The following is a 22789-nucleotide window of genomic DNA, read 5'->3' as shown; positions in this document are numbered from 1 at the left end:
GAGACAGCATGTTGGCAAGGATGTGGAGAAAGAGGAATACTCACCCATTGCTGGTGGGATTGCAAGCTGGTACAGCTACTCTGAAAGTCAGTTTGGCGATTCCTCAGAAAATCGGGAATAGTTCTACCTGAGGACCCAGCTATACCACTCCTAGGCATATACCCAGAAGATGCTCCAACATGTAATAAGGACACATGCTCCAATATGTTTATAGAAGCCTTATTTATAATAGCCAGAAGCTGGAAAGAACCCAGATGTCCTTCAACAGAGAAATGGGTACCAAAAAATGTGGTATATTTACACAATGTAGTACTACTCAGCTATTAAAAATGATGAATTCATGAAATTCTTAGGCAAATGGATGGAACTAGAAAATATCATCCCAAGTGAGATAATCCAATCACAAAAGAACACACATGGTATGATACACTCACTGATAAGTGGATATTAGCCCAAAAGCTCTGAATAACCAAGATACAATTCACAGACTACTTGAAGCTCAAGAAGAAGGAAGACCAAAGTGTGGGTGCTTCGGTTCCTCTGAGAAGGGGAACAAAATACTCACAGGAGCAAAAATGGAGATAAAGCGTGGAGCAGAGACTGAAGGAAAGGCCATCTAGAGACTGCCCTACCTGGGGATCCATCCTATAAACAGTCACCAGACCCCAATACTATTATGGATGCCAAGAAATGCTTGCAGAAAGGAGTCTGATATGGCTGTCTCCTGAGAGGCTCTGCCAGAGCATTACAAATGTAGAGGCAGGTGCTTGAAGCCAACCATTGGCCTGCGCACGGAGTAACCAATGGAGGAGTTAGAGAAATGACTAAAGGAGCTGAGGGGATTTGCAACCTCACAGGAAGAACAATAATATCAACCAACCAGACCCCCCAGAGTTCCCAGTGACTAAGCCATCAACCAAGGGGTACACATGGCTCCAGATGCATTTGGAGCTGAGGACTGCCTTCTCAGACATCAATGGGAGGAGAGGTCCTTGGTCCTATGAAGGCTTGATAGATGCCCCAGTGTAGGGGAATCAAGGCCAGGGAGGTGGGAGTAGGATGGGTGGAGGAACACCCTCACAGAAGCAGGAGGAGGGAGGATGGGGTGGAGGATTTCTAGGAGAGGTGGAAAACAGGGAAAGGGGATGACATTTGAAATGTAAATAAAGAATATATAAAATTTTTAAAAAGGCAAAAAAAGGTCAATTTTACTCTTTCTCTACCTAAGGCACATTATGTCTGTAGTGCAGGAGATTCGTTAGGGGGTGTTTTGATGTTAGCATGTCCTGTAATTAGGTTATTGGGAAACTACAACCCAGTCAGACAGGATGAAAAATGCCTCAGACCTATGAAATCTGCTGCCCTCTTCTGATAAGTCTGAAGACAGCTACAGTGTACTTACATATAATACATTTAATAAATAATTTTTTTTTTAAAAAAAAAAAAAGAGGGAATGTATAGCTCACTCTTCCAGGTAAAACCCCACAACCAGCTGAGGTGCTTGCTAATGGTGGAGGGACTATGGAATAGATAGTAGAGTAAGTTAGTTATAAACACCAGTCTACAGGCCACATGACCTTACAAAAATGAGTATAATTTTCATGAGTGTTTTGGTCCTATTTTATTTATTTATTTATTTTTTTATTTATCATTCCATTCGTTTACATCTCAAATGATATCCCACTTCCTAGTTATGCCTCCACACCCTCCATCCCACATCTACTCTTTCCCCTCCCCTTTGCCTATGTGAGCATGCTCCCCCACCCACCCACCCTCTCTCACCCCACCACTCCCCCTACGCTGGAGTATCAAACCTCCACAGGACCAAGGAGCCCTCCAGGTACACTCCTTGGTTGGTGATCTAGTCTCTGGGGGCACTGGGTGGTCAGGCCAGCCTATGTTGTTCTTCCAATGGGGGAAATTCCAATCCCCCTCTCCTCCTCCAATACTTCCTCCAGCTCCCCTCCTGGGTTCCCTGAAGGGGTTGGTTCCAAGCATCCACATCTGCATTGGTTACTTGCTGGCTGGACCTCCCAAGAAACTGACACACCAGGTTCCTGTTGGCAAGTGCCTCTTAACCACAGCAGCACTGTCAGGTAGGGTGTCTGGAGACAAGATGGATTCCCAGGTGGGGCAGTCCCAGGATGGTTCTTACTCCAGTCTTTGTTCCAGTTTTTCTCCCTGTTCTTCCTTTGGACGGGAACATTTCTGGGTTAAAATTTTGAGATGGGCGGGTGGCCCCATCCCTCAACCAGGCACCGTGCCTATCTACTGGACGTAGTCTCTACAGGCTCTGTCTTCCTCTTCTCTGCATATTTCGCCTAAAGTCACCTCTATTGGGTCCTGTGAGCCTCACCTTTCCCTGGTGTCTGGGACCCTCCAGTGGCTATGCCCAGTTCCTCATCTTCCTGCTATATATTTTTGTTCCATTTCCTGACCCTCTGTACCACTCTCACATACTCTCCAGTTCCTGATACTGCCCCCTTAATTTCTCCCCCTCTTCTCTCCCTCCCAAGTCCCCCTCTCCCTCCACCTCCCATGATAATCCTGTTCCACGCTCAATGTGGGACTGAAGCATCCATGCCCTGGTCTTAATTCCTTCTAAGCTCCATATGGTCTATGGGTTGTATCATGGGCATTGTGAGATTTGGGGCTAATATCCACTTATCAGTAAGTACATACCATATGTGTTCTTTTGTGTCTGGGTTACCTCACTCAGAATGATATTTTCCATCCCTTTGCCTGCGAATTTCATGAAGGCATTGTTTTTTAATAGCTGAGTAGTACTCCATTGTTTAAATGTACCACATTTTCTGTATCCATTCTTCTGTTGAGGGACATCTGGGTTATTCCAGCTTTTGGCTATTATAAATAAGGCTGCTATGAACATAGTGGAGCATGTGTCCTTGTTATATGTTGGAGAATCTTTTGAGTATATGCCCAGGAGTGGGATAGCTGAGTCTTCAGGTAGGACTATTTCCAATTTTCTCAGGAACTGCCATACTCATTTCTAAAGTAATGGTTGTACCAGCTTTCAATCCCACCAGCAAGGGAGGAGTGTTCCTCTTTCTCCACATTCTTGAAAACATCTGCTGTCACCTGTCTTTTTGACTTTAGCCATTCTGATTGGTTTGAGGTGGAATCTCAGGGTCATTTTGATTTACATTTCACTGATGACTCAGGATGTTGAACATTTCTTTAAGTGCTTCTCAGTCATTTGAGATTCTTCAGTTGAGAATTCTGTATTTAGCTCTGTACTCCAATTTTTCATAGGGTTGTTAGGTTCTCTGGTGTCTACCTTCTTGAGTTTTTGTAAATTTGAGATATTGCCCCTTATCAGATGTAGAGTTGGTAAATATCTTTTACCAATCTGTGGGTTGTTGTTTGTCCTATTGACAGTGTCCTTTGCTTTACAGAAGCTTTGCAATTTTATGTGGTCCCATTTGTCAATTGTATCTGGTTTTATGTGGAGGTCCTTGATCCACTTGAACTTGAGCTTTGTACAAGGAGATAAGAATGGATCAATTTACATTCTTCTACACGCTAAACAACAGTTGAACCAGCACCATCTGTTGAAAAAGCTGTCTTTTTCCACTGCATGGTTTTTATCTCCTTTCTCAAAGATCAAGTGACCATAGGTGTGGGTTCATTTCTGGGTCTTCAATTCGATTCCATTGATCTACTTACCTGTCTCTGTACCAATACCATGCAGTTTTTATCACTATTGCTCTATAGTATAGCTCAAGAACAAGGATGGTGATTCCCCCTGAAGTTCTTTTATTGTTGAAAATAGTTTTCACTATCCTGAGTTTTTTGTTATTCTAAATGAATTTGAGAATTGCTCTTTCTAGCTCTATGAAGAATTGAGTTGGAATTTTGATGGGAATTGTGTGGAATCTGTAGATTGCTTTTAGTAAGATGGCCATTTTTACTATATTAACCCTGCCAGTCCATAAACATGGGAGATCTTCTGAGGTCTTCTTCAATTTCTCTCTTCAGAGATTTGATGTTCTTGTCATAGTGATCCTTCACTTGCTTGTTTAGAGTCATACCACAAATATTATTTGTGACTATTGTGAAGGGTGTTGTTTCCCTAATTTCTTTCTCAGCCCTTTGATTCTTTGAGTAAAGGAAGGTTACTGATTTGTTTCAGTCAATTTTATATCCAGCCACTTTACTGAAGTTGTTTATCAGCTGTAGGAGCTCTCTGGTAGAATTTTTGGGGTCACTTATGTATACTATCACATCATCTGCAAATAGTAATATCTTGACTTCCTCCTTCCCAGTTTGTATTCCTTTGACCTTCTTTTGTTGTCTAATTGCTCTGGCTAGAAGTTTGAGTACTATATTGAATAGGTAGGGAGAGAGTAGGCAGTCATGTCTTGTCCCTGATTTTAATGGGATTGCTTTGAGGTTTTTTTTTTTTTTAGTTTAATGTTGGCTATTGGTTTGCTGTATATTGCTTTTATTATATTTTGGTGTGCACTTTGAATTACTGATCTCTCCAAAACTTTTAACATGAATGGGTATTGTATTTTGTCAAAGGCTTTTTCAGCATCTAATGAGATGCTGAAACCTTGTGGTTTGTTTATATAATGGATTACATTAATGAATTTCAATATATTGAACCATCCCTGCATTCCTTAATCACGGTGGATGATTGTTTTGACGTGTTCTTGGATTTGGTTTACAGGAATTTTATTGAGTGATTTTGCATCAATATTCATAAGGGAAATTGGTCTGTAGTTCTCTTTCTTTGCTGGGTCTTTTTGTGGTTTAGGTATCACTGTATCTGTGGCTTCATGGAAAAAACTGGGTAGCCGGGCATGGTAGTGCATGCCTTTAATCCCAGCACTTGGGAGGCAGAGGCAGGCGGATTTCTGAGTTTGTGGCCAGCCTGGTCTACAGAGTGAGTTCCAGGACAGCCAGGGCTACACAGAGAAACCCTGTCTTGAAAAAAAACAAACAAAAAAAAAGAAGTAAGAAAGAAAGAAAGAAAGAAAGAAAGAAAGAAAGAAAGAAAGAAAGAAAGAAAGAAAGAAAGAAAGAAAGAAAGAAAGAAAGAACTGGGTAGTGTTCCTTCCATTTCTATTTTATGGAATAGTTTGAGGATTTTTGGTATTAGATCTTCTTTAAAGGTCTGATAGAACTCTGTGCTAAAGCCATCTGGTCCTGGGCTTTTTTTGGTTGGGAGACTTCTAATGACTGCTTCTATTTCCTTGGGGATTATGGGGCTGTTTAGATGGTTTATCTGATCTTGAATTAACTTTGGTATTTGGTATCTGTCTAGAAAATTGTCCATTTCATCCAAGTTTTCCAGTTTTATTGAGTATAGACTTTTGTAGTAGGATCTGATGATTTTTTTTAAATTTCCTTAGTTTCTGTTGTTTTGTCTCCCTTTTCATTCCTGATTTTCTTAATTTGGATACTGTTTCTGTGCCCTCTGGTTAGTCTGGATAAGGGTTTGTCTACTTTGTTGATTTTCTCAAAGAACAAGCTCCTAGTTTTGTTGATTCTTTGTATACTTCTTTTTGTTTCTACATGGTTTATTTCAGCCCTGAGTTTGATAATTCCTGCCTGCTACTCCTCTTGAGTGTATTTGCTTCTTTTTGATCTAGAGCATTCAGATGAGCATTTAAGGTGGTAGTGTGTGATCTCTGCAATTTCTTTATGAAGGCACTCAGAGTTATGGGTTTTCATCTTAGTACTGCTTTCATTGTGCCCCATAAGAAATGTTGTGCCTTCATTTTCATTGAATTCTAAAAAGTCTTTAATTTCTTTATTTATTTCTTCCTTAACCAAGTTATCGTTGAGTAGAGCATTGTTCAGCTTCCATGTATATGTGTGCTTTCTGTTGCTTTTGTTGCTATTGAAGACCAGCCTTAGTCCATGGTGATCCCATAGAATATGGGATTACTTCAATGTTCTTGTATCTGTTGAGGTTTGTTTTGTGTCTGAATATATGGTTGATTTTTGAGAAGGAACCATGAGGTTCTGAGAAGAAGGTAAATTATTTTATTTTAGGGAGTAATGTTCTGTGGCTATCTGTTAAATCTATTTGGTACATAACTTCTTTTAGTTTCACTGTGTCTCTTTTAGTTTGTTTCCATGATCTGTCTGTTTGTTAGAGTGGGGCGTTGAAGTTTCCTACTATTATTTTGTGAGGCTCAATGTGTCCTTTGAGTTTTAGTAATGTTTCTTTTACAAATGTGAATGCCCTTGCATTTTCGGCATATATAGTCAGGATTGAGAGTTCATCTTGGTGGATTTTTTCCTTTGATGAGTATGTAGTGTCCTTCCCCATCTTTTTTAGAAAACATTTGGTTGAAAGTCTATTTTACTGGATATTAGAATGGCTGCACTAGCTTGTTTCTTGGGACCATTTGCATGGAAAATATCCCAGCCTTTTACTTTGAGGTAACGTCTGTCTTTGTTGTTACTGAAGTGTGTTTCCTGAATGTAGCAAAATGTTGGATCCTGTTTAAGTATCCAGTTCCACAAGTCTTTGTCTTTTTATTGGAAAATTGAGTCCATTGATGTTGAGAGATATTAGGGACCAATGATTATTGGTTTCTGTTATTTTTGTTGTTAGAGGTGGAATTATGTTTGTGTGTTTCTCTTCTTTCAGGTTTGTTGTGAAAAGATTAATTTCTTGCTTTTTCTTGGATGTAGTTTCCCTCCTTGTGTCGGACTTTTCCTTCTATTATCCTCTGTAGGGCTGGATTAGTAAAAAGATATTATTTAAATTTGGTTTCATCTTAGAATACCTTGGTTTCTCCTTCTATGGTAATTGAGAAATTTGTTGGGTATATTAACCTGGGCTGGCATTTTGTTATATTAGAATCTGTATGACATCTATCCAGGATCTTCTAGCTTTTAGAGTTCCTGTTGAGTAGTCTCTGGTGTAATTCTGATAGGTCTGCCTTCATATGTTACTTTACCTTTTTTCCTTACTTCTTTCAGTATTCTTTCTTTGTTCTCTTTCCTAGGTTTTCTCTCTCCAGGGTTGTCTCCTTTTGTGTTTTCTTTAAAGTTTCTATTTCCATTTTTAGATCCTAGATGGTTTTGTTCAATTCCTTCACAGGTTTAATTTTGTTCTCCTGTATTTCTTTAAGGGACTTATGGGTTTCCTCTTTAAGAGCTTCTACTTGTTTACTTGTGTTCGCCTGTGTTTCTTTAAGGGAATTATTTAAGTCCTTTTTTAAAGTCTTCTATCGTCTTCATGAAATGAGAATTTATATCTGAATCTTGCTTTATAGGTGTGTTGGAGTAGCCAGAACTTGCTGTGGTGGGAGAACTGGGTTCTGATGTTGTCAAGTCAAAGTGGTTTCTGTTGCTTATGTTCTTATGCTTGCCTCTCACCATCTGGTTATCTCTGTTGTTGTCTGTCCTTCCTGTCTCTAACTGGAGCCTGTCCTTCCCGTGAGCCTATAATCTTGCAATCCTGTGATCCTAGGGAGTTGAGCTGTGACTGAGGTGTGAGCTGTGTGGGCTTGGGTCCAGCACCAGTGCTAAGATCCCAGCACAGGTGAGAACCAGAAGTCAAGCAGGTCTCCCAAGCTTGTGGTTTTTTAACAGCACACAAAACAACGTGATAATTTGCTTTAATCTTAGGTAGACTGGGAAGAGGGGAAAACACTAGCACCCATGAGACTATCTTAGCATGCCACAGTGACCACAAGAAATAGTCCCTTCAGTATGGTAGTCTTTGTCATATGATCTCAACCAAAAATGGTTCAGTTTGTTTTACTACCTACCTGAGTTTAACCCCTAATTTTTGCACTGTTTCTATAATGTCTACGCCCTCTGTGATGAAATCTAAAGTCGTGTGAGGTTTTTACAGGACTAAAATATGACTTAATCATTGAATAAGAAAAATGAAAGTATCTCGCAGAAATATTAACAAAAGCAAGGTACCTAAACTGAAAGGTTGTCACATCTGCTGTGCACACAGTACAGTGTTTCTGAGAATTAACCACACATTATAATGCCTTCATCATGAGCAACAGGGATGTATATGAGAGAATTAACCAGGCATTACAATGATTTCACCACTACTACAGTACTAAAAAGGCCACAATGCCATGACTTGGATTCAATGCGAGGTTGCTGAGGCCACAACACAGAGAACCAAACACTATAGGATCACAGTGAGCTACCAGAGCCAGATCTGACCAGCTTCTGTGACCATATAGGCCCCATGTCCAAGAGGTTCTATAATGCTGAAATAGCACCATCAGCTAGAAGCAAGTATTTATTTAAAATGAGCCTGCAGGAGATATTCCACACTCAAACCATAGCCTCCCAACCCGGGGCCTCCATAGGCTCATGGCCATCTCATGATACAAACTGCATGCAAACCCAGTTCCAAAGTCTTTATGGTCTTAAAGCTCCAACACTGTCTAAAGGCCCAAAGTCTTTTCTGAGATGCAAAGCAATCTCTTAACTATGGGTACCTGTAAAGTCAGAAACCAGATTACATAATTCTAACATAAAATGACACAGTAAATATTCCCAAAGGAAGGAGCAGAGAAATAGGAGAGAAAGCCTCGACCAGAGACTGAAACCTAGTGGGGGGAAACACCAAACCCTGCAGTTCCTTGTCCACCATCAGGACTCTCGTGATCTCATCTGTGTTCAAAGTGCTTGGGCAGCCCTGGAACTTTGGTACAGGCCTTCAGAAAGCCATATATAGAGAAAATCTCTTAGATACTGTATGGATGCAAATTAAAGCTGACTGACCAGTAACTGAAGCAGGAAATAAAAGGTAAGACATCAGAAAGGACAGGCAGAGGAGTCAACCTGCAGAGAGGAGGTTCGTGGCATGCACTTAAGGACCAGGTAACTATCTGCTTGGCTGAACTTTGACTATAATGAATGGGTTATTAACTTATACTGAGTAACCAGCCAAGGCTAACTGGTCAAGGTATTTGTAAATATATATTTTGAATCTCAGAATTGTTATTTCAGGAGCTTGGGGCAAGAAGGAAAACTCAGATTTCACAGATGGTGTTCAGTGTGTAAGACATGAAATCCAAACCTTTTGATTTCATGTTCAGTTAATTAGACAGAGACCTGGCTGGAAAGTGGAGAACAAGAGGCCTGCTGTGCTACAGAGCGTTTGATTGTGGCCAGTGAGCATGCAGTCTATCTCAGACCAACAGATAGCCCAGGATAGGAATTACATCCCCACTACTGCAGCACACTAGGAGTGTGGGCCAAAGAAGGACACCCTCTCCTGCTTAGTGCAGCTAGGCTGGTGCTGGTGGGGATCTGCCTAGCAACAAAACTTAGGCAGGCCAGAGGGAGAGGGATGAGTCATCCCGTGGGGAAACATAGAGGTTCAAGACATAACCCTCGGTGAAACCCGAGGACGTAGGGCATGGTTTGTGCCATTTTTCCACAGTGGGGAAAGGTCATAGCAGGTGTTTGTGAGAATATAAGCTGAGTCCACAAGAACCCAGGACTGCAGCAGCCCGAACACAGAAACTGTGGGGTTCACTCCTACCTGTGAACCCAGAACCAAGAACCACTGCAATATCCTGAGGCGAACAGCAGAGGGAGACAAAGAACACAAAAGTAATCAGCACAGTGACGGATCAGAAAAGGCAAAAAAAAAAAAAAAAAAAAAATCTGTATTAATACTAAAAAGGGAGGCAGAGGCAGGCAGATTTCTGAGTTCAAGGCCAGCCTGGTCTACTCAGGAACCTCTGAACCTCTGAGTTCCAGAACAACCAGAGCTACACAGGGAAACCCTGTCTCATAAAAGGGGGGAAAAAAAAAAACTAAACAGGGAAGAACGCAAGATAATAAAATACTTGTATAGATACAAATAAAGATTGATAAATTTAAAGATAAAAGATACAGTAACACAGAGGTTTGGGGGTTTACATAATAGCCCTATAAATGGTTTCAAAACAGGAGTAGAAAAGAAATTATATTACCGATTATGACTATTATTACAATAATACTCCTCAATTTTTCTTAATTACTGTTTTGCCTTTCAATGTCTTCTTAAAGGATAAAACTAGAAAAAATATAAAATTTTATAAATCACAGTAAGGAAAATGCTAAAATATCATAGATGGAACAAAATGACAAAAATAAAACTTGAAAACAAGCTTTAGAAGAAATTTTATAAAATGGACTGAGAAAATGCTAAAATAACAGAGAGAAAATAAAGAGAGAGAAATAAAATCTGGAAACAAACTTTAGAAGAAAGGGGTTTATAAATAAGAATAAAAAAGATACAAAGGTGATAATGATCCAGGAAAAGGATGAAAAATGGAGACAAGTTTTGGAAGTAGATTTACCAAAAGTTCTCAGTAAAACTGAGATAGACACTAAGACAGAAGCAGAGGAAGGAAGGCCAGAACACACTGCACCACCTTGTAAGAAGACTGCAGGGCAGTCTTATCTGTTAAGAAACCTAACATGATTTTCCCATCCCTGATAAAGGAATTAGCAGGAGATAAGGGAAACCGGAAGATTTAACAAGAATTCAAATGGCAACCTATAGAGGCACAGGATTTAAACAGGTTTAAGGACACGCAGTAAATAAGTAATGGCTTACAGTTACCATATGTCAAACAGATGCTTAATAACTGGGCTACACATAATCATATAACTCGAAAAGCCTGGAGAGATTTGATGGCAGCCATCCTATAGCCTGGCCCTCAGTCACAATGACTAACATTGTGGGAAGATGAGGCCTTGACCACGGAGTAATGAAATAGGATTAGAGGCATTGATATTGCCACGGATCAGTGACAGTGAAGGTCCATATAATGAACTGAGAGTACAGATTACCCTCAATTCTAGGACAATGTCATACAATAGCTTAACTGCTTGGGACAAAGTCCCTAAAGGACTTTGATCAAACAGATCCTGAGGGTAAATTCTTCTATAACAGTAATAATTCAGGGAAAATGTTTCCTGTAAAATGTAGATGATGTGGAAGGAAGAGTCATGTGGCTCATGAATGTTGGTCATCCAAGGATATCGAAGAAAATTCCTTAATTTTAGAAAACTGACTGAGGTGTTCTGTTCAAGGCCAGATTTAAAAAAAAAAACAAAACAAAAAACAACGACAACAAAAAAAAAAACAACAAAAAAAACATGAGCCCTTTGTTTCCTGCCCACCAACGAAAAATTATTCTGAAAAACAGAAAATGTGAAGCCTAACAGCACACACAGAGCTGCCCGAGACTTAAATTTACCACTTGGTGGAGATAGAGCAGCTCCTAGGGAAACAAGAGATTCTGAAGATACCGAAACACAGACATACTGGCAAACTACTGTACATCACAGGAAACCAAAGTTTAAAATACAGTTAAATGCCCTTGAGATTGAAGGATTAGTGGATCCTGAAGCAGATGTAACAACAATCTCCCAAGAGTCCTGGAATCCATCTTGGCCACTTCAAAAGGTAGCTACACAGTTTCTAGGGATTGGGACATTGCCTTGGGTAAAAGAAAGTCTAAAATGGATTAAATGTAAAGGACCAGAAAGTCAACTAGGAAGGTTAAGGTCATCTGTATCAGATATAACCATGAAGTTATTTGGAAGAGCAAAGTGGAAACTTCTACTTTCTTTGGAAATTTAGTTATGTCCAATGATGTTTTGCTGGGGTACACAGGTGAAAATATGTCCTGCTAAGGCAGACACAGGAAAGAATGTTTTCCTGAAGCAGACACGGGTGAAAGGATGTTTTGATATAGCAGACACATGAATTGATGCTAGACGAAGGAGGATATATGACCTCATAGACAGTGAAAGAGGAGCACCGAGCTTGGGTTTGGTTTGATCCACCTCGCTATTCTTCCTAAAGACAGGTATGTTTTGGTTTTCCTTTTTTTGTTGAGCTCAACCCACAGTAACACCACCATTGAGAGAAGCTCGCCCAAACACAGCTGGCGAGGTTCCTGAGGCATCTAGCTGCCTCAGCAACTTCACTTCAGGCTGCATGTTGAGCCTGGTGGTTTCTTCAGGATTGAACTACAGTTTCTGGTTCATGCCTGGTATCTGCTTGCCAAAATGGCTGCACTGTAGCTGCCAGTCCGTGCCAGTTCGTGCCTGGTGTGTGCTTGCCTAAAGGACTGGTCTGCAGCTGCTGGGTCATATTTGGTGTTTGCTACAGGGCTGAACTGCTGCCAAAGAAGATCGAGCTCCCCTCCAAGAAACTTCTGCTGAAAAGGTTCACTTGCCCCGTCTCCTAATAACTTTTCTCTTCCACTACTTCTGCTGGGTAGTGGACTAGAAGAAAGGTTAAACCCTTATTAAAATAGTATACAAAAAAATTTATGTCTACAGAAGAAAATCTATTGCAACAATGAGAAATACAGATTAACATTCTTCCAACTTTAAATTGATATTGCCAAGGATCAGTGACAGTGAAGGTCCATATAATGAATTGAGAGTACAGATTACCCTCAATTCTAGGACAATGTCATACAATAGCTTAAGGAAGACAGATGGCTTTTACTTGCTCAAACGAAGAGCAGAGAATCATCTTTAACTGGTCTGTGCACACTAGACATTGCATACATATATTAATGCAGAAATGTATATTGCTAGTGAGAGTTTATGTGTTTTCAGAGCAAAAGAACTAGACATCAATGAAGAAAAAACAAGTTGTCCGGGAGATCCAGCCTCAGACTACCTCAGTTACTGTTTCTTCAAAACTTGCTTCCGGGACAACTTCCAAGCAGTCAGCTCACATGGTCCAGCTTTTCAGACTGTTCCAATCAGACTTAATAAAGTCCTACATTTTTCATACCAAAGGAAACTGAACAACAAATGTTAAAACTGGCTTTCTTAAGATGTAACCATTTTCTAAATTTTTCTGAGCAATCCCAAAGGAAAAACTATGTTCCAAATCATCAGGAAACAATTTTAAGAGAATGACAGCCCATTTCCCAAAAGGTGGGGTAGATGGGGTTCTTTTTTAAAGATTTATTTATTACTATTTTTAAGTACACTGTAGCTGTCTTTAGACACACCAGACGAGGGTGTCAGACTCATTACACAGATGAGCCACCATGTGGTTGCTGGGATTTGAACTCAGGAGCTTCTGGAGAGCAGTCAGTGCTCTTAACCACTGGGCCATCTCACCAGCCTGGGGTAGATGGCTTTATGTTCACTCAGTGGGTTATGAATGGTTATTGTCATTTACGGGGATTGGTTATGAGTTATTCAATGGTCTTGATTAAGAAGAAAACAAGTTATAGAAAATAGACTCAGGGATTTCTCTCTTTCCTTTTCTTTTCTCTATCCCTTCTTTCTTATAGAGAAAGAAAAGGGTTGAAAAGGAAGAAAGGTGAGATAGGAATAATATAGGAATACTAGGGGAAAGAGGTAGATTATTGAATCTACTCTTAAACAAAGAATATTTTATAGTCAATAATCTTACATTGGTATACATCTTTGTATATGCATACAATACAAATATTATTTTTGTTGCAACCTACTGTATATGATATTTCAAATCTCGTATAAGGTATTGGACCTATGGAACTCATTTTAAAATGTAAAGTAAAGTTCTAGTCCTTTTTAAAGCTGCTATTACAAATTGTCTGGGATAATGAAGCAATACAAGTTAACTGTCAATCAAATTCATGGTCATGTTTGATACTAGACAAGTTTATCACAAAATAGGCTGCCTAGATTGAACCAAGAGTAAAACAAGTTAAAACAAGTTGTTTGCCTATTGCCTATCAAGATACCCTATGGATAAATAGATGGTCTTCAAAACACCTACATAATATGTCATTTAAGGATGTCTTCTTATTTTAAGGATTTTTAACCATGAAACATGTCACCTCCTGACATCACCCCCATTTCAACTTCAAAGAAGATGATGAGCATCATAGAACCTCCTTATGTTTGATAAATAATTGAAATTTGAATCATGTTGCCATGAAAAAGGAACCAGCTATCTTTGCCAATTTTTTTTATGAGATACACAGTTCCGTAGACATAATGTTTATATCTCTTGAAGGAACAACAGTTCTTTACAAGAACAATATGATTTCACCAAAAATCCCAGGTCTCTATGCTCATTAAAAGAGCTTCAGTATTCTCTTTTGTTTCATTCTCCAAATATGTGGGAAAGATTCTTATAGTCATGGCAAACCTGGCAATGACTGCCACAGATGCCAACCTTGAGACAGGGACAAAAATTTACTCTAAAAAAATGTAACCTTTGCTTTACTTGAAATTGATCAAAGTCATTTATTTCAGTGAAAATGTAAACTATGGGGAAAATGTCCCCAGTCAATTCTCCAAACACATCTTTTCCAGTTGCTAAAAAAATTAAAATTAAAAAATTAAAAATGACTTCATGAGCTTCTAGAAGGTTGTAGATATTCATCTTCACTGAAGCAATCTTGTCTGGAACTTTCATTTTTCCAAGCCAGATGACCCTGGCATACATTCAAAACTCTATAAGATAAAGTTAAAAAGACTGATAATGTTATGCTAGTTACGATGCCAAGATATTTCTAATGTTTTCTTTGTTGCTTGCATATGCTGTGTGTAAGAGAGAGTACACACATGACCAGGGTGAGTGCAGAGACCAGAGGACAACTGTGTGGAGTCCTTTCTCTCCTTCCAGCTTTGCATGGGTAACAGAAATTGAGCTCTGGTTGTCAGGACTTTGAGGCAAGCAATGTTACACACTGAGCCATGTTGCTGGCCCCTAGACTGTTACTTGACTGAGACATGACTCCTCTCTGAGAAAGGACAGGCACATTCTTGTTTGCTGTTGTCCACCTTTGTCTCACCATCTAAACCCTTGCTTCTGACTGAGGTGCACTAACCCTCCTGTCCTGCTGTCAGTCAGTATGAGTGTCTTTCCATAGGTATCTCTCAGATAAAATGTACTGTGCACAATCCTGGACATAGGATTCAAGTATGACATACTTCTTGAAATGAAGTCAGGAGAAAAGAGAGCAAACACTCACTATGCATCTCTGTGTCCCAGTGATGATGCTAGAGAGGAGATACTGCATCTTCCACAGCAAGCCATCTACAAAGCTATAGATATTTTCACTTGAGAGGGTAGGGACCTTGGAGGGTCACATAGAAGGAAGGGATAGATTTTTAAGGAAACTCAGTAGTTGTGTGTGGTGACTGAATGATCTCGCTCATGGGTAGGTGGCCTGAGACAGTGTACAGTAATGAAAAAGACAGTCTTGGGTTGGCAACATGCACTGAAGGGTAGAGGTGCTACCACACAGGCTAAAAACCTGAGACCAATCTCTGGATTCCACAAGGTGGCAGGACAGACCTGACTATTGACACTGTAATCCTCTGATTGCTCATTCGTGCCCTCATACTTGGACAAATAGATGCATAGACACACACACACATACACACACGATAAAATAAATTAATTACTTTTAAAGCTACTCTTGGTCTAGAGAGATGGCTCAGTTGGTAAAGTGCATGCTGATCCCCTGGATTCGATTCCCAAAACCCACACAGAGGGTAACAAAGGATTAGCTGTCTTGCTGTCCTCCATGCCCTCTACCTGCTGATGAGGACCCAATCATGCCTAGGTTTCCTGGACACCCAGCCTGTCTGCGATCTGTGGCTGTTCTGGGTAACTCTGGGGAAGCAGGGTTATCTATGGCACTGCCTCTGCTGCCCCCTACACTGGACAGCTCTTGGGTTCTTCAGCATGGCACCAGCACCAAACCATAAGTCCAGCAGAGTCTATTGTGCATTTTTTTTTTTTTTGTTTTTCCTTCTGGTTTTTTGAGACAAGGTCTTTCTATGTAGTCCTGAAGCTTACCATGTAGATCAGTCTGACCTCAAACTCTCAGAGATCCCAGGCCTGTGTCCCCCACACTTGGCCCCTTCTGAGGAGCTGAAGCCGAGGCAGTGAGGGTGCTGGGGTGATGGCTAAGTATCCCTGGTGTGAGTGTGCCTTGCCCATTTCTGTTCCAAGAAATCCTCTCTGGGTCTAACTCAAGCTAACTGGTCAGCTTTTTACACAGTGACTCATGTAGATGATCCAAAAATATTTTAAAGGATTCTATAACCTGAAATGCAGGTAACTGGCATTAAATGGGAATACCAAATCAAAATAAGGGCCTTTTAAATAATGGAAATTCCTTAGGATTTTCATATTGGGGGCTTACAAGAAGGTTCAGTAAGTGACTAAGTGTGCACTGCTCCTGCAGCACACAGGACTGCAGTCTCCAGCACCCATGTTGGCTGTCCCAGGAACACCTGTATCTCCAGGTCCGGGTAGCCCCCACCTCAGGGCTCCTCTGGCACCAGCACTGACACCCACATATTCACACAGACACACAAACATACACACAATTAAAAAAATAAGTACTTTTTAAAGAAACACTTAATTTCAGGAAGTATTTTTATTACTGTATGAAAATAAAAGGTGTTTTAACTTTATAAATCTTTGGCAATATAAAACATGTTATCTTTAAATTCCCATGTGTTTCCCATCTAACTTTAAAAATATACTCCCTCCCTTCAACCCCTGCCCAAGGACATGTCATCTACTCTATCACTTCTGTGAAATACTTCAGGGTTGGGCCAGGCTTGCCTTGAAACTCAGGCAATGACCTTAGCTGTGAGTTTACAGATAAGAGACCACAGGGGTGTGCCACCATTCCCAAGTTAAAACTAAGTATCTACTTTGATTTCCCGACTCTCTCAACTCTGGGCCTGGCCCTGGATTGAAGCTGGATTTTAGCGCTTAGCACACAATTATTTTCCCCCTCAGCTACATTCCCAGCATACTTTGGCTCTAGAGGGTCTGTAATGAATTTCACGACTGGTATGTAGCACACCAGAGAAAAGGTAGGGGCTCATTTTTATACAGAGCTACAGTGAGCTCAGAACTTTCAGTTTGTGGAGTCTCCTGTCGTTCTGCGAGAATGGGAAGTTTAAGTACATGAAAATGTATTTGGTAATCTGAATCTGTTCTATAAGAACCGTCATGGAATGGCTGCGCCAGCCTCATGCACACACAGTGCTGGTGTAGAGGTTGCAGCAGTTGGCGAGGTTCCTGAGGCTGGACTCCTTATCTTGCCAGGGGCCTGAGAAAGAAGGCATGTTGGTGCCGTTCAGCCACGTGCTGAAATGATAAAAGCAGACACACGCGGGTCAGAGACAAACAAGGCAGCACAATCAACACGTTTCCAGTGGCCGAGAACAAAGCTGCTGTGAGTCCATCTGTCTCATTACCAGGGACACGAGATCCAACTGACCGAGCTTGGCCACTCAGGCTTTATCTGATGCTGGAACAGAACCCTGACCCCTGACCGTGTCCGCCCCACGCCCAGCTACTAACCTCAGCCCAGGAGGAAATGTCATTTCCAGACAGTTGAGAAAAAAATTAGGCTGTATAAATGATCCAGAATTAAATTTAATAAAAAACAGGCTGAGAACTAGGGTCACTTTACTCATGAGAAAGAAAGAAAAAACTGTTTATAATTCATTGGTATAAATTAATTAGACAAAGGTATTTCTCTTTTCAATTGTTGGTTTTCATTTTATTCAAACTGAAACAGAATTATGACACTTTCCTCCATCCTTTTCCAACTCCGTCCCTCCCACTTACCCTCCCTCAAATCCCTCCCACTCACCCTCCCTCAAATCCCTCCCACTCACCCTCCCTCAAATCCCTCCCACTCACCCTCCCTCAAATCCCTCCCACTTACCCTCCCTCAAATCCCTCCCACTTACCCTCCCTCAAATCCCTCCCACTTACCCTCCCTCAAATCCCTCCCTCTTACCCTCGCTCAAATCACTCCCACATTACCCTCTACTCTCAATAATATTTTGTTATTTTATTATTATTTTATTTTCATTACAGACAGACAGATCCAGCTGTTATTTTTCTCAAATTACATGTCCATGTACAGGTGTGGGTGTGTGTATATGAAAGCAGGTGTCTGCAGAGGACTGAGGCATGGGACCCCTCTGGAGCCGGAGTTGCAGATGGTTGGAAGGTGCCCCATGTGCATAGGGAACAGAACTCAGGTCTTCCACAACCACAGCATCTGAGCAACTACTTGAGTCAGACCCCAGCTGACTTGGGAATGGATTTATATGGTGTTTTCAATCCCTGAAAGCATTTCTTTGGGTTTCAAGATGCTAATGACTCTTAGATTATGTCTTTAGAAAATCCACTGAGAACATACACATTAGAACTCGACCAGACAAAATTTATAAATTTATAAATTCTACTTTAACAATAAATAAAATTTGCAGTTCACTTACTTTTACTTTCTTAGCCTGTTATACAGCTACCATCTGAGTAAGTACAGAATATGTCATGGACTTACATGTCATCTCCTAATCAGGCTCCAGCTCTGACCATCCTGAGCCTCATCTGCCAGGGGACTTGTGAGTGGCTTATATGGTGTTTACACAACGACCTCCAAATTAGCATATCCAGAATGGGAAGAGGCCACACCCTTCTCCTTACTCCTGTTTCTTGTTCCTCCCTGTAATGGACACACTGCCCAAGTCAGAAAAGATTCTTCTGTCTCCTCCTCACCCTGGGCCCTTCTCCTATGGAGGTGAGGGTTAGTCCTACCGATTCTCCCTTATGTGGTGCACCCGTATCTGTAGAGCATCTCACTCTCCTGCTAAGACTGTTACAGCAATGCGTTCACTCTCCTTGTTTCCAAACGTCCTTCTGTGAAGCACAACTCACCATGCTGGTGTGCAGAGCCCTGCAGGTCAACATCGGACTTTTCAAGGTTTTCCTACAAGGCCTTTTTCTGATGGCTCAGCCTTGCTTCCTAGAGCTCTCCCCACTCACGTGCAGACCACTACCACCATGCACCTTTGGCTTTGACAACATCAACTACTCTGCTTCCTCATTCCTTCCTTCTCTCTGTCCCAAAACTAGTTCCTTGTGCTCAGTGATAGGTTCCTTTCATATTCTAGAATATCATAAACAAGGTCAGCTTCATACTATCTGAACTTGAGGTTATCTTTTAAATTTAAAATCTGTCTTCTCTGGGTCTGCTTTATTAACTAGGAAAAAAAAACTGAGTTTTAAGACAACTGTAAAATCAACACCTGTCTACTATCTATATATCAGTCACAATAAACACAGAAACTTCTTAACCAAGAGATCAAACTTCTTTCCCTTCCCCTATACACTGCCAATAAGCACAACCTGTCCCACACAGTAGGACTAATACTGAAGATAACGCCTACTAAGAGAAAAGTCCAGACTATGTCCTCACTGATATCCATGTTGTGTCTCATATACTCCACAGAGCTTCCATGGCCCCGTATTCAAGACCTCCCTCTCCCAACATCCACAAGTTCCCTTCCTGTAAGAGGATATGTGAGGAGGGAGCAGGAACCCTGGAGTTTGCCTACCTCTGGAAAAGCTCTCTGCAGCACACATATGTCTCATAGGTTCTGTTGGCGAAATTTGTGTTTAGGAATGAGACACAGTCAGTTTCAGCGCCTCTGGGAACATAGAGGATTCCTGCACAGAGAAGATAAGGATTATTTAAAGAGGAAGAGTCAGCACTTGGACTCTTGGCTGGGGTTTGGTAACGCTGTAGACCAGGTGTCTGAGGGGTGGATGGTTAGATGCTTAGGTACCTACCTGCCATGCAGGCACTGATGAAGGAAACACAGGCACCTGTGAAGAGGGCCCTGACCACAAGCTTACACAAGTCACTCTTCCGCTGGGGTATCATGGAGGCTGTAGGCAACAAAAGGGAGCAATTGGTGTCTTCCTCACGCAGCAAGGAGGTGTAGCCCATGAGTCCCCATTAGAAGAATGTAAAAACACAATGAATGCATCAGATGACTAGTTTTCTAAACTAGTCTGCTAAAGCTTCCCAAAGAGATGCATATGTACATTATTCTTGATATATAACTCAGACTCCTCCTGGATCTAGGATGGTGTATCTGACCCTCACCTCAGTGGTTCTAGAAACCATTAGAGATAAATCTGAATCAAGCAGGGATCTGAGCTGAACAAGCAGGCACAGATGCCTGTGTTGGCCAGTTGAGATCTACACGGGGAAGTCCAGGCTGGAATTACGTGTACCATTGTAGCTCTGAGTTACATGTGGCCTGAGAGGTCCACTTCACTCCAGATTCTCTATATAGCCTCGGCTTGGCAGTGAGCAAAGGTCTGCCTGGTGTGTTGAGGACCTGGGGAATTGAACAACTCACTCAAGCCTCCCAGTGTGATTCCTATGGAACTAAGATTGGCAAATCCACAGAGAGAAAATGTTGCAATGATTTCAGCTTTCACCTAGGGGGGAAAACAAGTAGATAAATTTAGTCCTGGTGTGCCTCAGAACCATGTCAGAAGTTCCAGAGCACATCAAATCTTTCTTGCAGTGTTCTAAGGAATGCACAAAAGATGCTCAGAAAATAACTGGCCCAAGTTACAACCACTGTCATGATATGGTAATACTACAGGACTCCTTGCCCAGCAGGGTTCTTACTAAAGATACAGAGAAAATGACCTAGGGATGCAAAGGGAGAGGCAAGAAAGATTGTTTCTAAGCAGTTTGAATGTGTAATAAAGGGACATCAGGACATCCAGAGGAAGGTATGTTCTCTGGACTGTCCTAGTGTAAGGAAGTAATGAAGATCAAAGTTGAGTCAGCATGCGGGAGAGAACTAACACAGAGACTGGAGCAGAAGCTCGGGTCCTGACACACATGCCTCTGCTCGTCTTGTGCTTAGGCTGGGACACTGAGAAACACTTGTGGGTCCACAATGTTTGTGTGGCACTTCATGCCTTCCCTCAGATATGCCTGGCCCAAACCTCTCCCCGTGTAATTTGCTGAGTTGTCACTTACAGAAATCCACTGTTTCTCGCCATTGATCCACTCTTCTACCCCAGAGAGACGTTTGTTCTTATACTGAGACAGTTGTTGGTAGGCCACAAATTCATTTATGAAGAATTTGACTCCCACTATCTCAGCCACCAGTGGGCAGTCTGCCCACTGTACACCCATCATGAAAACCATGGGCCTTAGGACATAGGAACAGATGACCTGAAGGACAGAGAAAGGAGGGAAAGGAAGAGTAGAAGGCACCAGGAGCCTCTCCAGACTTAACCTCCTCTCCTCCCCACCCCCTTCTCCTCAAGCTTTCAGCTTCAGTGAGGGTCAGGAAAACATGCCCAACACATATAAGACTTTACCTGGAAACTGAGTCCATGGATGTCCACCATTTCCCCCAGCCAGGAGAGGGTAGCATTGACGAAAGCCAACACAGCTAGAAAGGCAATCAGGTTGGCTGCGACATTAGCGACAAGACCTATGGCATCTGTGGCTCCATTGCTCGCAGCTTCCAGGATATTCCTCTCTTCCCTGTGGTTATCGAGCATAGAGAAAGAATATGCTACCTACAGTTGTCTCAGTTCCTCAGAGAGGAGAAGCTCCAGTGACCCTAAAGTGGAAGAAGTCGGTAGCCAGCCATTGTGAGGGGTGATGGGATTCCTCAGTAATTATAATAGTGGAGATTTCTCTTTGGTAATTCAGATGCTATTGCCATGAAAGCCTGATGCCAAGTCCATTGACTATTTGTACAAGGCACTAATGCCAGGTGGGAAGGTTAAATCCAGACCAAAGAGGGGAAAAGTGAAAATGATTAGCTGGAAGCAGAGATCGCAGAAGGGGACGTGGAGTGACAGACCTTCTTCCTTTGGGGAAACGATGCCTCTAGCACCCTGGGCTTCTCTGGTAGCACACCTTACCACCTCCTGAACCATGCCCAGCTCACCCTCGAGGCAGCTTCAGTCCCTCCTTGCTCTTGAACTTGGACTCTTCTACTTCCGGATATACCAGTTTGGACAAGGCAAGTGCACAAGGGGCAGCCATCACTGAGGCAGAAATCAAGGAGGACGCATCGATCTGTAAAGGCAGATGGGGATTAGCACCACTGTAGGGCTCAACTGGGTGCCCCATGAGCGATGATGTTGACTGTGCCTCACCCCGAAGGATATGAAGGCTCCCAAGACAGTGCCTGCTATGGTAGCAAAGCCTCCAGTCATTACTGCGTGGATTTCAGACATGGTCATGTCTGCAAGGTAGGGACGGATGAGCAGAGGTGCCTCTGTCTAAAAACAAAGAAAAATAGTCACAGACCAAGAAAGTGTCACTCCTCATGTCAAAGTGTTTATCCCAGACATGGAATGGACCCATCAAATATATGCCCTTCTAGGCAGTGGACAAAAACCTGCCCAACCATCTCCTTGCTGGCCTGTTTTTACCTGTTTCTATATCATGTTATAGAATACTGAAGACATCTGGTGTTCATTTACTCGGTTTGCCGTGTCTAAATCCATACAGTTAGTGAGTAAATTATAGAGTACAGTCCACTTGCTGACCACACACTAGATATCTATAGAGCATATATTAAAGGAACCAAACTAGGGAACTCTCCTTCATTCTTCTTGAGCATCATTTGATATGTGAATTGTGTCTTGGGTATTCCGAACTTCTGGGCTAATACTGACTTATCAGTCAATATTGAGTGCATAGCATGCGTGTTCTTTTGTGATTGGGTTATCTCACTTAGGATGATATTTTCCAGTTCCACCCATTTGCCTAAGAATTTCATGAATTCATTGTTTGTTTGTTTGTTTGTTTTGATTTGGTTTTTTTCAAGACAGGGTTTCCCAGTGTAGCCCTGGCTGTGCTGGAACTCACTCTGTAGATCAGGCTGGCCTCGAACTCAGAAATCTGCCTGCCTCTCCCTCCCAGAGTGCTGGGATTACAGGCATGTGCCACCACTGCCCGGCGAATTCATTGTTTTT

General features: G+C 41.7%; 1 protein-coding gene across 4 annotated transcripts in view; it reads right to left on the bottom strand.

The window, feature by feature from the left end:
* The window catches only part of Slc28a2 (solute carrier family 28 member 2), a 119924-nt gene that overhangs the window by 82391 nt on the left and 14744 nt on the right, over positions 1 to 22789 (bottom strand). For 2 of the 4 annotated variants that reach the window (XM_052183432.1, XM_052183433.1), the window contains exons 11-18: positions 21965 to 22090; positions 21754 to 21884; positions 21173 to 21341; positions 20826 to 21023; positions 20188 to 20269; positions 19610 to 19708; positions 19375 to 19486; positions 16364 to 17107 (exon numbers count right to left, since the gene is read on the bottom strand). In XM_052183432.1, coding sequence (XP_052039392.1) covers positions 16990 to 17107; positions 19375 to 19486; positions 19610 to 19708; positions 20188 to 20269; positions 20826 to 21023; positions 21173 to 21341; positions 21754 to 21884; positions 21965 to 22090 — 1035 coding nt within the window. In that variant the 3' untranslated portion in view covers positions 16364 to 16989. Of the gene's footprint in view, positions 1 to 16363; positions 17108 to 19374; positions 19487 to 19609; positions 19709 to 20166; positions 20270 to 20825; positions 21024 to 21172; positions 21342 to 21753; positions 21885 to 21964; positions 22091 to 22789 lie in introns of those variants that run through there. The other 2 variants (XM_052183434.1, XM_052183437.1) reach the window with 2 other exon arrangements.

This window comes from Apodemus sylvaticus, chromosome 5, assembly GCF_947179515.1.
Source record: "Apodemus sylvaticus chromosome 5, mApoSyl1.1, whole genome shotgun sequence".
Taxonomy (NCBI): Eukaryota; Metazoa; Chordata; class Mammalia; order Rodentia; family Muridae; genus Apodemus; species Apodemus sylvaticus.
Note: the sequence above shows the minus strand (reverse complement) of the source record. Positions and strands in the feature narration are given on the sequence as shown.